This window comes from Hesperophylax consimilis, chromosome 24 (genome assembly GCF_061612785.1).
Source record: "Hesperophylax consimilis isolate HC1 chromosome 24, BYU_Hcon_1.0, whole genome shotgun sequence".
Lineage (NCBI taxonomy): Eukaryota > Metazoa > Arthropoda > Insecta > Trichoptera > Limnephilidae > Hesperophylax > Hesperophylax consimilis.
In genome coordinates this window covers 27,906,681-27,923,868 of record NC_142859.1, presented here as the reverse complement: position 1 = coordinate 27,923,868, position 17,188 = coordinate 27,906,681, and the positions used below count along the sequence as shown (strand labels likewise).

General features: G+C 31.8%; 1 protein-coding gene across 6 annotated transcripts in view; it reads right to left on the bottom strand.

The window, feature by feature from the left end:
* LOC149412152 (uncharacterized) overlaps positions 1-17,188 on the bottom strand; it is a 94,434-nt gene that overhangs the window by 28,642 nt on the left and 48,604 nt on the right. For all 6 annotated transcript variants that reach the window (XM_089646456.1, XM_089646459.1, XM_089646455.1 and 3 more), the window contains 2 exons: positions 4,568-4,733; positions 2,228-2,315 (listed from right to left, as the gene is read on the bottom strand). In XM_089646456.1, coding sequence (XP_089502582.1) covers positions 2,228-2,315; positions 4,568-4,733 — 254 coding nt within the window. The remainder of the gene's footprint in view (positions 1-2,227; positions 2,316-4,567; positions 4,734-17,188) is intronic.

Below are 17,188 nucleotides of genomic sequence, written 5' to 3'. Positions count from 1 at the left end.
TAGGTGAATAAATTCCATTTCTTCAAGCCTGAACAAATGTAGGGTCATTGGCCTGAACGGATTAAACTCGCCGCGTATACGATTTTTTACAATGTGTGAAATTTTTGCGAAATTAAATATTCTCCACGTCATTCCGTTCATTAATAAAAGAACGACATTATTGACAAACTTGCTTACATCAAGAATCAACCGAAATTCAACTGACAGCCAAGGAGCCGCGCTAGATTTGGTGGGATTTTTTTGTCTATCGTGTTCGCGAATATTGCTAACTAACCATAGGTCTTGGATTCAGGCAATATCGTATTGACGTAGGGCTTCATCTACCGTCCATGCTGGACCTCCAGGACGGGAAGGGCTGAGGACTAGAAGCGATGGCGAGGGACCGAAGAATTGAGAACATTTTCGAAGCAGGCCAAATTACCACCCAGCTATATAGCATCATGATGATGAGGCTATACAAAGCTACTTAATAATTTAAGGCCATAGATAAAGGTACCTTTAAAATACTAACCATTTTAGACAGATATTAACATAAACATTTAATTTAAGGAGGTCGCGAGCAATGCAAAGACAGAACTCGTAGGAAAACTGTAAAATTACTACCTATTCCTTTACTAACTTCAGTGTAGTATGCCATGGTACATTCACACCTATCCTATCTCTGTTGTATCTGGGGCTTTCCTCAAAGAAACTGGTAGCTGACCCGCAGGTGGTCCAAAACCGAGCTCTCATAAATTTTCTTTGTCTTCCATGGGACACATATGTATGTCAAGGACATTTATTCCGTTTCAATCACAATCCTTCCCAAACAAGAAATTACGAGCACCATCCTACAAATTAGCCAACAAACAACCCACACCAACATCAAGTCACTTTACAATCCAGAAATCCACAGCCACAATACTCGTAATAACCATAATAACAATAAAATCCGCTTTTCTCCAACCCATACTGCAAAATATGGGATGAAATCTCTTAACTATATTGTCTACACACTCTATAACTCTCTTCCAGATATGTATAAAAACAGCCAAAATATTTAAAAAATCAAAGTAATACTTTAAAAGAATACCTTTTTAAGTACATTCAAAACGAAATTACGTAATTTTCATGTCGTTTTTTTTTTATTTTGTCTTGTTTCTTTTTGCTCTACTTTTCTGTTTTTTAATCAAGCATAATTTATTTTTACCACTGTCTTAGTGGATACCTTTGTGTAAATTCCTACATTGGCTTTGTGCTTATGTTTAAGGTATATCCTTGTCTATTTCTTTTTTTGGTTTTTCTTGTTTGTTGTACTTAACCTCCTTTTTCTTATTTTTGAACTGTTTTTTTATGTGAGCTTTTAATTTTGATATTAAAATACCAATGTAAAATTGTACCTATTTACTCCTACATTTGTTTTGACAGTTCCTCCGGTCCTGAAATAAGTTCTGTAACTCATCAGGATTGCTATATCAAGAAAAAATATTTTTTTTAAATGAAATAAAAATAACGCAGAAACAAACCTACTGATAATAAATTATGTTTTATGTTGGGAAAAGACGTCAAGGAGAAGAGAAAGCATTTGCAAACAAAATACAGCAATCAAAGAACAATAAAATTTATGGAATTAATTTAATCATGTGTGTATATCAATATTGTCATTTCTGACACTAAATCGACACTTTTGATTTACAGCCTATCACAATTTTATCTTTGTTAAGTCTTAGATAACCTTTTGCAATTAATTGAAAATAACATATCAGAATCAATATTCAATCCAATCAAACCGTTGAATTAATTAACAATAAAAACGTAGGTCTTTTAAACAATAAAATTTACACTCAAGAGATATAAACAGTTAAATCTCATCATTTAAATTAATTTTAAGTATTTAATCATCAATAATCAATCAAAGAGAAGTTCCGCATAGAAGGGCTGAATGTGTCATATTATGGCTGTGGCGAAATCAAAGGGGTCACGCCTGATTTCAAATAGCCGTCAATCAATTTTCAGTCGCCTGCAAATGAACCTTTGAACTTAAAATTTACTGTTTTACTTACCGGGTTCTTCTTATTGTGCACTTAAAAAATAGCGCATTCTTTCCCATAAGAACTGCAAAATTTGATTTTGAACATAGCAGAGTTTTTTTACATTTTTACAATATGGCACCGTCTTTCAGTGTCTTCTGTATTAGAAAATGTAATATTTTTAGAGTTAGGTAATCGAAAATTTCATAGATACTTACTTGACACCATGTTGTGGATACTTTTCTATCAATGAGCCTCATATCGCTCATGCCAACTGGATATAGTTGTCCCGAGAATACATAATATCTGAAACAACAAAACGTTGTTAGAAATATCCGAAAATTACGCTTAATAATCTAACTTTAGTAAAGAAAAACAAAACTACATATTATAAAATTTATAAATTATCACAATTTCTATTGTCCGATTTTGGTAATTATTGTTGATACATAAATTTCGTCCGGCGCTGTACATTTTATTACTTCCCAGGCTCCAACTTTTTTTAATATTTACAAACATATTCAGAGAAACATACATATTGTTTACAAAGAGATACAGAATAACATACTTATTATTTACAAACAGATTCTGAGAAGCACGCTTGTTATTTACAAACACATTCAGAGAAACATATTATTATTTACAAACAGATTCAGAGAAACATACTTGTTATTTACAAACAGATTCAGAGAAACATACTTTTTTTATTTACAAACAGATTCAGAGAAACATACTTATTATTTACAAACAGATTCAGTGAAACATACTTATTATTTACAAACAGATTCAGTGAAACATACTTATTATTTACAAACAGATTCAGTGAAACATACTTATTATTTACAAACAGATTCAGAGAAACTACTTATTATTTACAAAAAGATTCAGAGAAACATACTTATTATTTAAAAACAGATGCAGAAAAACACACGTATTATTTACAAACAGATACAAAAAAACATCTTTACCTGACTGTTAAATTCAGATATTCACACTTTTATTAAAAAGCTTACGACTTAGCACTATAGTAAAAAGACTGGACATTGATTTTGAGTTTGCAGTTTTACCCTCCACTATTATTAAAATTACATTTATTAGAAGATTAGTGGCAACAGTATAGTTGATATTTATTTTAAAGACTAGAGAATTAAGGACTCTTTAGGACTGGAGAATTTTTATGAAATAACCATATAAAGCTTGCAAATTCTTAGTTTAGATTTTTTGCATATTTAGTTATTAACAATATCGCAGACTGTGAAAGTGAAGGGTTTCTGACTTTATGTATATGACTATCTATTATTAATTTAATATTTTCGGTATAAACCGATTTGCTTTAAAAATCAATGTGTGAGGCAACTGTTTTTCGCCCTTTAGTGATGGCAGGTTTGTCTTAATTGTTTTATAAAAACTCGAATATTTCGAAGTTTTGGATTATTAACTGGGAATCAAACTAAGTTGAGACCGTTATCTTTCTGTGTGTTGTTTTGTTTCATGTTTCGCTTAGATTTATTAGTATTATATTCTTCTTCAATAATTAAAAACTTTTTAATAAATCCCTGAATTAGTTAAAGGATATATAACTTTAGGTTTCTTGGAAATACTGGGTAGATTAGAATAGACAACTTTTTTGATAATTTATTTGGATTAAATTTTATAATTATTATTATATATAATAAATAAATAATCGTTGATAGCATTTTTTTGATAAATGTTTCTTTTTTATGTTCAACAATATAAATACTTTTGAAGGCATTATTAAACAATTTGATAATGCCTTCGAAACAGCTGTCACGCGTAATAATAATTGCACAGCAAAACTTGTTTATAAATAAACTTTTTTATTTTAAAATAAAACAATAACTTTTATTAAATTGGTGTTTACCAAGTGATTGTTTTATTTAAAATATAATGTCACATCACAAATAATCTGCTTTTATGAACAGATAAACATAATTATACTGTTTTTAGCTTATAAATTGAATAGTTAATTTATTTACATATAAAATAAAAATAGGGTTCCATAAACTGGTTAACAATAAATAATATTTATTTATTGTTTTTGTGTTTAATTGGTAGAACTCCATTTAATTTTTTAAAAATTTAATTAAATCAAATTTAATAATATAATTATAATATAACACATTTAAATAAATTAATAACTGCTACATCATTATAAAACAATTAAGATAACATTAATGTGGGGAAAACAGACTTCAAAATACCCCCACAGAATATGAAATCTATTGTCACAATTATTTTTATCAGTAAATTGGTTTAACCGGTAATAAATCATTTTAACTTGGGAGGGGGTCAAATAGAATCATATTAATAAGTCGTCAAAACGTGGCTTAACCACAGCTTGAAAATGGCCTTGAAAGCCGAAACAGCTGTAACAATAACAAAAACCAAAAATAATTGCAGAACTTAATAATTATATTATTAAATTTGATTTTAATTAAATTAAAAAAAATAAAAATAATATTCACTGCTAGCAATTCTGGCTTAGTCCGCCGTGTCTATGTTTTTCTAATGATAAATGAGGTCCGCGACTAACCCACCTTAGATACAGCGGCACGGCTATCAGCAGTGCTGGGAGGAGGGCCACTAGGATGACCAGCCTCATGGCCCTGAGGGGTCCTCGCCAGCTCGTGGAAGAGCTCTGCATTCCATTTTTTCTTGTCTGCCATGTCTCTCTTCGTTTCTCTTTCTCCACGTACTGACGGCCTGTAAAAAGATATGTATTAGCTATTGTTATAATTTTTTCTTGAAAGCCTGTTACTAACAAAGATAGATTATATAAAGATAGATAGAAAAGCGGAAAGGATAGATTGCTTCGCAAATTTTGGCATATACAAATATACATACTTTCACATGCCAACACTTGCGAGGCAATCTATCCTTTCCTTGAAACCTATTACTAACTAAGGTATGGCATATACTTTATACGGTAACTGGATAAATCATCACAATGATAATTCAACACATCTTTAAAAAGTTATATAAAGTCATGGAAAGTGATGAAACAAAAACTTTATTAACTGGGTTATGTAGGTAAATTTTGGTTAGGTTAAAAAAAGAAATTTTCATCGTTTCTAATGACTTTATATCACTTTTTAAAAGTGTGTTGAATTGTCACTGTGTTGAGTTATCATAGAACCACATTATACATACATTCCATTTTTTTTTTTTTTTTTTTTATTTGGTTCATTATTTTTTACAATTTATGTTTTCCAGTAATGTAGGCCTCACTTAGTGGCTTGCCCGTGCTTTAATTTGCTCTTGTGCACGGAAAAAAGAGTATTGCTTATTTATTAAAAATCTCTTCAAATTATTGGTAATTTTGTTAAAAACAAGATTTCAGGCCGTTTCTTGATAAACTTTTTGTAAATTCTTATCATGTCAGAACACGTGTTCATGCATCTGCATTTGTCTTGATAATATGCAAAGACAGATATTTAAAGGTTTCAGGTTTTTTATTTATTTCAGTTTATTAAGACGACACAAGACTCTAATTACAGGGGTTTGATACGCACGGATGTAAGTTAAAACAGTACCTTACTATTCAAATATTTTGTAATGTTTTTCAAGCACGAAATTGGCGGTAAGTACCAGATTTTTTTTTCTTGACAATGAATTGGTAACTTCAGAGGGATTCAACTAGAAAACTCTTTAACTTTAGTATGGATACGTTCACAACAGAATAAATTGAAAAAAAAACCGCATCAATTTTCTAGGTCTGTTATGGCAAATTCGACCGTAGAACGGTCCAATACGCCGAGCACACAATACACGTCTTCACTAATGTCGTTAAGATTAACAGATTATTTTCGAGTATTTGCCAAGGCAAATTCAACCATCCGTACGGCAGAGTTGTGCGTCTCATATATGTTTGTAGACGCCTTCTTCACTTAAGTCGTTAAGCCCCCGTATTCCCAATTTATAACTAAATTCTCGTTAACTCTTTAAGGCGATGCACTACGTCGTGCAATATTTTAAATTGAGCCGCTATCAATAACAACCCTTACGTAGATGGCGATAAGGTTTAAATTCCCGCTTAACACAATCCGCCTGTTTTGATTTATGCATGAAAAAAACATGGCCAAAAAGTGCCTTTTATTTTTTAACAGTTTTCATAGGCCTATACATTTTTTTTCTGGTCTTATAAATAGACTTATATAAAAAATACTCGATTATTGCAAAGGCCAAGATGTATTCTACTCGCAGTATTTAATTAAAGCATCTGAAACATTTCTAGGTGACCAAATATTCAAACCAAAAACACATCATTTTGCATTACTACGTATGGCATCGCCTTAAAGAGTTAACAAGAAATTAGTTATAAATCGGTAAAAATTCCGAATACGGGAAATTAACGACTTAAGTGAAGAAAGCGTTTACGAAAATATGCGACGCACGACCCTACCGTACGGATGGTCGAATTTGCCTTAGCAAATACTCGAAAATAATCTGTTAATCCCTCTGAAGTTACTAATTCATTTTCTAAAAAGTTTTGAAAAAAGTTATTTTTGAAGATATCTTCACATTTGTCATGCCAAAACGTTAATTATATGAAATTTCCTCGATAACAAAAAATCGCAAAATAAGCTCCGAAAATTATTAAAACCCCGTTTCGTTCTGTTATTTCATATGTTACAGTCTTGAAAAAATTCACAGTGTATCTTTAAATGAAACTAAAGTATTTTTTGAGAGATTTTTGCTCCGTTTCAAACGCTTCCTATAGGGCCTTAAGATTCCGACTTTATTTTATTGTCGATCTTATATTTCAAATTTAGAACTCACAATATCATCTTGCAACTATTTTTTCTTATATTTTGGGTAGCTATCTTTTGAAATGATCACAAATTCCTAATAAATTGTTTGGTAACCTAAATAGTGTCTTAATAATTAATAATTCGTCATAAGGCTAAACGTTTTATTAGCATAACTTTCAAAAGGTGTATTTTCATAAAATAATGAAACTAACGCCATCTATAAATTCATAGATCATAACGTAAGTTACGCTTGCCCTTAGAACAACAGATTCAAGAAATTTTGTAAATTTCTCGGGGCTTTCGCTAAATATGTCCGGAATCTTGATACTACCAGTGGATGTTATATTTGTGTAAGATTAATTAGGTTTGTAAAATGTATGTCAAATAATTTTAATTTTCTCTAATCTTAACAATTTTCGACACATAAAAGTTGATTTAAACATCTGACACATGAATTAATCATTATAACTAGCAGTTAAAAACCCGCTCCGCGGGTTTTTAACTGCTAGGCCAGGCGGCTAGGCGGCACTTCTTGCACGGCACTGATATTAACTGTCATGGTACCTAATATAATTTGCTCATAGGAGACTTGCAGTGCTTAAATATGTGTTACAACCGTCAATGTCTATAAGTTGAATCAATATCGTATAGTTTGTCACAACAATCAAAGATAGTTATAACAAAGTTGACTGAAATAATAGATTATTACATATTGATTAATTGTACCCGTGTTTATGGATAAAAGGAGGGTAATTGTGCGATGAGATTAACAGTCGGTTTAATTAAAAGGTGTAAATTTTACTCCAACTGGTGGTAATTCTTTACCTAAAACTGTTACTGTATCTAATAAAGTTTAAAGTTAGAATATATATACACCTTCATCAGGAGAGTAAAAATCTATATATAAAGGTAGATTATTACAATATAGCGCCCCTGAGGTGATATCTCACAAAAGCGGCGCTATGCAAATTGTCCAATTAATAAATAAATATAATGTTTACATTTTATTATGTACGTATGCATTGATATACAATGGAAATAGATAAAATAATGTTATCCTATTAAACTTTATTTTATTAAAAAACAAATAACTTTTTTAACATCACTTTATTATATACAACCAATACATGTTTCATGAACGAAGTATACACTGAAGTCAAAAATTAAATATAGATTACAATTGGAAAAAAGAAGTGGAAGGAGGGGGGAGGGGTAAGAGTAGGCTGGGTTTGTACGAATTAGGAATTACAATATGAAAGACCAGTTAAGTGGGAAAATATTTAAAAGAGAGTTTATAAAAAAAAATCTTGTTAATTATATCTACTTTTATAAACATGTTCTCTTATTTCTAAAATTTCGAAATTATTTATTTGTGATGCTTTATATCCCGTGTGAAGTATTTTAAGACCTGAAAAAAATTTTTGCATAAAACAATATATTCATAAGACAAATAACATTTAATAACGGTTATTCTAATAAATTGAAAGTTGAAATACTAAATAAAAAAATTAAACATATTCTCTTCAAACGGTATTTTTACCCTATTTCTTAAGATATAAATAAACAATCAGGATTAAAGCATCGCAAATAAATAATTTTTAAATTTTAGAAATTATAAAACATGTCAATATAAAATCAGATATAATTAATAAGCAAAAAAAATTATAAATAATAATGAAAAATGCCATTGCAAAGTTTAAATAAACTTCCAGAAGAAATCTTCTTATGAAACGCTTAATGGTCAAGTAATTTTGCATATTTAAATATTTGCGCCAGTTATTTGGTTAGTTTTTACACCGCCAGAGGTGCGCTCCGTGTCGGCCAGCTATTGCCGGCCATATTGAATGAACGCGTGCTTTTTTCGTCAAACGTAATCACGTAATTGTGGATAATTTTCACTGTAATTTAATTAATCCAATGGATTATAAACTTTCTAAAACATATTTTCTTCGATATTATCCAAAAATTATATGAGGAGAAACGATATTTTTGAAGAAATATCGTATTACATGTGGCGATTCTTTTTCAGTATGAAATCGTGTCTTAATTTTTAATGTCTTATTTTTTTTGTATCCAGTCGCCTGCAAACCGAAATGAACCTTACGGTTGCTTAAAATTGAGGGGCAGATTGGTATTTTTTGCCTGCAGACCCCCAATGCAGAATTTATCCGAATCACATAATATGAATTTGACCAATCAGAGGGCCTACATCGTCCAGACGCTGGGACAATAATACTATCAGATAATAGTATATACATAACTTGAATCTCTTCTCCTTATTTTTAATCAATTTTTATCTGTCTGTGAACAAAAGTGATAGGTTTTTTTTTCTATTTGAAGCTCTTAAATCTGTTATCTGTGAATTCCATTGTAATCGGTGATTGAACAAAATTCTGACCAATATCATACTGCGTAGTAAATGGTGACTCGTCTCTCAAATACAAGTAGTAATAAAAAACTCTTAAAGCAATTTTCATGAAAACTAACCATAAAATTAAAATGTTATTTAATATATGTTTGCATTGGTTTTGCCTTGCACGTACCTACATGTCTGCTAGGTTTTTACATTTGTTTATGTCTTCTTTGATAAATTGCACTACTACATCTTTTTGGATTTTTTTCGTGACCGGGTATATCATCAAAATGACAATTCAACACACCTACAAAAAATTATATAAAGTCACAGTGATGAATCAAAAACTAGGTTACTTAGGTAACTATTAAGCCCAGTTTTTGTTTCATCACTTTTAATGACTATATATAAGGTGTGTTGAATTTTTATTTTAATGAAATATCATTGAACCTTTTTTTATAGGTTGCAGCACCTTTGCAGTATTATAAGAAAATCACTTATGGACTTGTGTAAGTAAACCCTACTGATGTGGTTTGCTACGTTTGGTGACTTAGCAGGGGTGCCCGGGTTCGTGGGGTGAGGTTTATCTAGGACTTGGTGGCGAAGGCGTTTGCTCACCAGCTGCGTGGTGGGCCGGATCGGAAGAGACTTGAGAGAGAGTTGATGGAAACCGTTTGACCTATTTATCTGGATACCCACGACCCATCGCTATGCATCGCAATGGGGGGATAGATTCATACGTTTGTCACTCCTGGACACAGCAACCCCGAAGATGATATAGGCACTGAGGATTTCTTTCCTCAGGGCCTCCTGTATTGAGCTAACCAACTAACTAACTAACCATCACGCCGTTTCCCCACAGGGAACAAACAACTCGGTCTTGGCACACACTTCTTACCTCATTCATAAATCGAATCATACATACTCTTCTATTATTCTGACTCTTGACATGGCCCGACTCAAGTATCTGATTAACTTGATCGTCCCAAGTCTTCCTTGGGCGTCTCCGACTTCTGCATATATAAAATAATCTACTGTGCTCTTTCCAATAGGCTGTTTAAGAATAGATGGAAAAATTTTCAATAAAATACCTGATACTACATTAAATAAAATTAAATCTTTTTCCGTTTGTAAAATTAACAATCCTCTCTACATTAAAAACTTTTTCACACATTTTCTAACCTAACGCTCTCGTATATACAGGGTGTATCGGCAAGTACCCGACAAACTTTAACCAGCTATCCCTCAGCATATTTGGAGTAAAAAATGTTATGGGCGCTTTGCGGTCCGGTAACATTTTTTTCCATTAAAAACAAAAAATAAATAAAAAAATCCACACTCTGTCACTGTCATTTGCATTGTATCTCGTGTTCAGCAGTTGTTATTAGCAAGTGTGTCAAAAAGTGTCCTCGCTCTTTCGTATACACTAAATAATAATAGTTAAAAATGAGACGAATGGTGCCGTACCATTTCGTTGTGATTGTAAAAGCGCGCCAACGTAGGTACGTACGTACATTATTCAACGAAACTCGAACAAAATATTGCCAGATGGGTTTTCAAGCTTTGACAGAGGATAAAACATTGGTGAAAATATGAATAGTAAATTTTTTATTAAAAAAAAATGTTACCGGACAGCAAAGTGCCCATAACATTTTTTACTCCAAATGTGCTAAGGAATAGCTGGTAAAAGTTTGTCGGGTACGTGCCGATACACCCTGTATACAATAATACTCCCATATGTACTTAATCTAACAACCATTTTCTCACTAGGGGTGGTGAAGATACAACATTTCCCAAGCGACTTAAAATTGATTCTTCGTCCATTCAACCAAGCACGAACATTTATATTTTAATAACAGTCCGCGTTAGGGATTATCAAATACAATTTTTATATCAGCATCCCTTAGGGTTGGCCTACCAAACGAGATGAGCTTTATTCGGCCTGCAATCTGTCGAATCCACGTGGTGGTCACGTGTGCTCCACGTGGCAGACACGTTCGCGCATGATCACTAATAAAAAGCTCAAATCTCGCGGCTGCAATAAAGATACTTTAATTCTATTGGGTTCCTCTCAATGGCGGTCATATTATAACAAGCGCTTATAGTAGGGCAATATTTTTTACAGTTTTTTTATTGTGGATTTTTAGAATTATTTGTGTAAATGTGTTTTGGCTAATCTCTGACTTTATGTGCAAATATGTAGAAACTGGAATTCGCAGTGTTTGTTTTGGTTTTATTAGCGATATAATCTAAGCATAACGCAATCATATAAACTTTTAGACGTTAGGAGAAAAATTGCAATGGTATTAGTAGCACATGAGCTGCTCGATGGACGCATTTGGAATCCTGATTTTCTGGAAGGTATTACGCTTTATGTCCCCGATAACTTCACTAGAGCTAGGCAGTACTGGCTTATTGTTTTTCAAAGAGGCAGGACTAACCTGCCAATGATCTTTCATTTAGGGAAAATGACTACACTCCTAAACTACCTTTCTTCTGAGGTAGAAATTTTTGACTAGAAATGACTTCAAAATGGAAATAAATATATTTTTTACAAAAACTGCGTCTCAGCGGGTTGTCTTAATATAACGGTTATTTATGAAGTATTATGATGATTATCTGCAGATCTCTCCTGATGATGGATAACGCTTGCTAAATAAGAATGAAGCGCAACACGGCGTAATATCCCAAAAATAAATCACTACCTATTATACTTTCGGCAGTGAAAATCTTTAATCAAATCTATCTATTTACTACACTATGTGCAAATCACTTAAAATGATGGGGTTTATTAACAGAATAAGTAAACCTTCCAAAGACCCTCAATCAATTCTAACCTTTTACAGAGCCTTAGTAAGAAGTACACATAAATATTTAAGCACTATTTGAAATCCACATTACTGCAAATATGAAAATATTATGGTTCCGGTTAAAAAATAATTCTAGGACCGTTATCTTTCCAATATTTTTTTATTTAATTTTTTTTTAAGAAAGACTTACATTCCCGGGTTACGAATAACCTGACAATATTTGAAAATCTCCTACTACCACCACAGTAAGTGGAAAATGTTACTTGTGTTGTGATGGAGGACTTAGCCAGCCGAGGAATTGAACACACTACGCCTGGGTGGGGACCCCACCAACTCAGCCACCGACCTGTCTTCATGATCATCTTAGATCATACAACGTACGTCTTGAATAATTCAAGATTAAAAATTAGAACGCAATTGACTGACCTAATGTGTTTTCATAAAATAATGCATTGCCATTTTGATAATACATTATGTCAAACAATATTGAAATAAATATTCTCAATTCCCATTGCTTAAGACGCAATTGCATATTTTACCTGAATACATTCTAAATAATATCGCCTATTTTAGCCCTCTGACACAAATATGTGAACAATTTAATAAGGTAGAGTGTTATTTTTATAAGCAATAATTGTTCGCCTGAAACACTCATCCACATTGAAAAAATCTCCTGATAAAAAATACATGACGCCAACGGGACTCGAACCCGTGTCCATTCGATTTCCGGTCGAAAGCTCTGACCACTGAGCTATGGGGGCTTATTTCTTACCCGAGAAAATATTCAATATATGCTAGTGTTTCATTCAACAATTACTGCTTTTTACATCATTGGTCAGAGCTTTCGACCGGAAATAGAATGGACACGGGTTCGAGTCCCGTTGGCGTCATGTATTTTTTATCAGGAGATTTTTTCAATGTGGATGAGTGTTTCAGGCGAACAATTATTGCTTATAAAAATAATTGTTATCCTTTGTGCTATGCATAAATAAAATCTTGTCTTTAAAACATTAATTTATCAAAAAAATAATAAATAAGGTAGAGTGTGTTACTAAATAAATATAAAACATAATAAAAAACAGAAAAAATACAAGCAATTTTTTTATGCAGAGTTTGTTTAATTTTTTTCTTAATTGTTTCCTGTTGACCCTCTCAAAATCTAATCCAACCCAAACGATATTTTGACTTCCCCAAATAAGTATTTATCTATGGGAAAATAAATAAAGCCCTTGAATGGTTGCATCATAATATTATCTCTCAGGAATTAATCCGCAGCGAGTGTCGCAACAAATGGGCTTTAGTCACCCCTTACTTCCCCAAGTCCACCCTAATGAATATTAAACCAGCCCCTGTACAAATTCACGGCTGATAAGATTTTTAGGGGATGTTTTATATTGATATTTTGAGCAATATTAAATTAATAACTGGATACAAAACTTTTACTAAGGCGACTCATTTTTTTGTGGCAACAAAACTACTGGGACCATCGACCAACCTTAAAACATTATTTTTTTAATGATAAACTAATGTTTATAAGACAAGGTTTTTATGCATAGCACAAAGGATAATAAATTATTATAAGCAATAATTAGTCGGATGCAATATCAATACAAATTGAAAATATCTGTCGAGTAAAAATAAATGCCGCCGACGGGAATTGAACCTGCGCCTTCTGATGTGCGGTCAGACGAATAATTTATTATTCTTCATAAAAACATAACAATATTTCATAAGTCAAAATATTTAACCAACCAATGTAGATATAATATGTCTCGACGCCATGTAGTGATAAATTTTGCACTAACAAAGTATTTCCTACAAAAATAAAGTTGGTTGTTTACAGGAGGAAAAAATATGAAAAGCAGTAATTGTTGATTGAAGTACTAGTACATATTGAATTATTTGGCGGGTTGGAAATAAACCGACGTGGCTTAGTGGTCCAGAGCGTCTGACCGGACATCAGAAGGCGCGGGTTCAATTCCCGTCGATGGCATTTATTTTTACTCGGGAGATATTTTCAATTTGCATTGATATTTCAGGCGACTAATTATTGCTTATAATAATTTGTTAACCTTAAAATAGGTAATTTATTTTTCAAGGAAGCGTGTTTTAAAGATATTATATGCTTTCAAAACGAGGCGATTTCGATTCGGTACGGAGTTGGGTTTTGAAATTACTCTTGAGTTGAGTTTAATTTTTTTTGTTGAAAACTAACAGTTATAATATTTTATAAGTATAATTATTAAACCAATAAGAGGTTTTCACTGATGTATCGTATTTTTTTAGTCAATATAAAAGAGAAAAGAGTTACGCTAGCTTATGGGGATGGGGTGGTGTGATGAAGGAAAACTGGAAAATGGGATGAATCTAGTCTGTGTTGAGTAATAGGTATTCTATGAATAACAAATTCACTGTGTGAAAATGTATGAAGCGCGGTGAATGAATGTGTTTGGTTTTGAGTATTGCTTTGAGGGACGTTTATTGTGTTGTTTTATCTGGTTTACTTAATGGTCAATCTTAATTAAATTAGTTCCAATAATATGTTTCGCATGAATAATTAATTCACCGTATGAAATATTATAATGTATGAAGCGCGGTGAATGAATGTGTTTGGTTTTGAGTATTGCTTTGAGGGACGTTTATTATGTTGTTTTATCTGGTTTACTTAATGGTCAATCTTAATTAAATTAGTTCCAATAATATGTATTGCATGAATAATTAATTCACCGTATGAAATATTATAATGTATGAAGCGCGGTGAATGAATGTGTTTGGTTTTGAGTATTGCTTTGAGGGACGTTTATTATGTTGTTTTATCTGGTTTACTTAATGGTCAATCTTAATTAAATTAGTTCCAATAATATGTATTGCATGAATAATTAATTCACCGTATGAAATATTATAATGTATGAAGCGCGGTGAATGAATGTGTTTGGTTTTGAGTATTGCTTTGAAGGACGTTTATTGTGTTGTTTTGTTTGGTTTACTTAATGGTCACTCTTAATTAAACTGGTTCCAATAATATGTATTGCATGAATAATTGATTCACTGTATGAAATATTATAATGTATGAAGCGCGGTGAATGAATGTGTTTGGTTTTGAGTATTGCTTTGAAGGACGTTTATTGTGTTGTTTTGTTTGGTTTACTTAATGGTCACTCTTAATTAAACTGGTTCCAATAATATGTATTGCATGAATAATTGATTCACTGTATGAAATATTATAATGTATGAAGCGCGGTGAATGAATGTGTTTGGTTTTGAGTATTGCTTTGAAGGACGTTTATTGTGTTGTTTTGTTTGGTTTACTTAATGGTCACTCTTAATTAAACTGGTTCCAATAATATGTATTGCATGAATAATTGATTCACTGTATGAAATATTATAATGTATGAAGCGCGGTGAATGAATGTGTTTCGTTTTGAGTATTGCTTTGAAGGACGTTTATTGTGTTGTTTTGTTTGGTTTACTTAATGGTCACTCTTAATTAAACTGGTTCCAATAATATGTATTGCATGAATAATTGATTCACTGTATGAAATATTATAATGTATGAAGCGCGGTGAATGAATGTGTTTGGTTTTGAGTATTGCTTTGAAGGACGTTTATTGTGTTGTTTTGTTTGGTTTACTTAATGGTCACTCTTAATTAAACTGGTTCCAATAATATGTATTGCATGAATAATTGATTCACTGTATGAAATATTATAATGTATGAAGCGCGGTGAATGAATGTGTTTGGTTTTGAGTATTGCTTTGAAGGACGTTTATTGTGTTGTTTTGTTTGGTTTACTTAATGGTCACTCTTAATTAAACTGGTTCCAATAATATGTATTGCATGAATAATTGATTCACTGTATGAAATATTATAATGTATGAAGCGCGGTGAATGAATGTGTTTGGTTTTGAGTATTGCTTTGAAGGACGTTTATTGTGTTGTTTTGTTTGGTTTACTTAATGGTCACTCTTAATTAAACTGGTTCCAATAATATGTATTGCATGAATAATTGATTCACTGTATGAAATATTATAATGTATGAAGCGCGGTGAATGAATGTGTTTGGTTTTGAGTATTGCTTTGAAGGACGTTTATTGTGTTGTTTTGTTTGGTTTACTTAATGGTCACTCTTAATTAAACTGGTTCCAATAATATGTATTGCATGAATAATTGATTCACTGTATGAAATATTATAATGTATGAAGCGCGGTGAATGAATGTGTTTGGTTTTGAGTATTGCTTTGAAGGACGTTTATTGTGTTGTTTTGTTTGGTTTACTTAATGGTCACTCTTAATTAAACTGGTTCCAATAATATGTATTGCATGAATAATTAATTCACTGTATGAAATATTATAATGTATGAAGCGCGGTGAATGAATGAGTTTGGTTTTGTGTAAATATTGCTTTGAGGGACTTTTATTGTGTGGTTTTGTTTGGTTTACTTAATGGTCACTCTTAATTAAATTAGTTCCAATAATATGTATTGCATGAATAATTAATTCACTGTATGAAATATTATAATGTATGAAGCGCGGTGAATGAATGAGTTTGGTTTTGTGTAAGTATTGCTTTGAGGGACTTTTATTGTGTGGTTTTGTCTGGTTTACTTAATGGTCACTCTTAATTAAATTAGTTCCAATAATATGTATTGCATGAATAATTAATTCACTGTATGAAATATTATAATGTATGAAGCGCGGTGAATGAATGAGTTTGGTTTTGTGTAAATATTGCTTTGAGGGACTTTTATTGTGTGGTTTTGTCTGGTTTATTTGATGGGCACTCTTAATTGAATTCTTTGAACTAGTTCCGGGCATTCTATCATGGAGGTGGCTTTTAATTGTAATTATATACGAGAACAATTCTATAGTTGATATATCGAGATTGCGACCCCCTCGCTTTATTAGCACGGTTGTTCAAATGACATCTGTTTTTCCCCATTTGACTTTTTGCGTAATTTTTAATAACAAATTAACTAATAATAAACAATTTTCTGAATATTTTTTGGTGCTTCATAATAATAATAACATGTCATTTACATAGCGCAGTTTAGTGTCGCTTTCGCTTTAAGTGCGCTTAATTATACCGTTTCTATTTCAAGACGGTGGCCGTTTTAATTTTTTTATGAGAGTCCTAATTACTCCCAACCGTCTTTTTTTTAATATTAACTCCACACAGGAGGCCCTGAAGAAAATAATTTCCCTCAGGGCCTATGTCATCTTTGGGGATGCTGTGTGGAGGGTCTT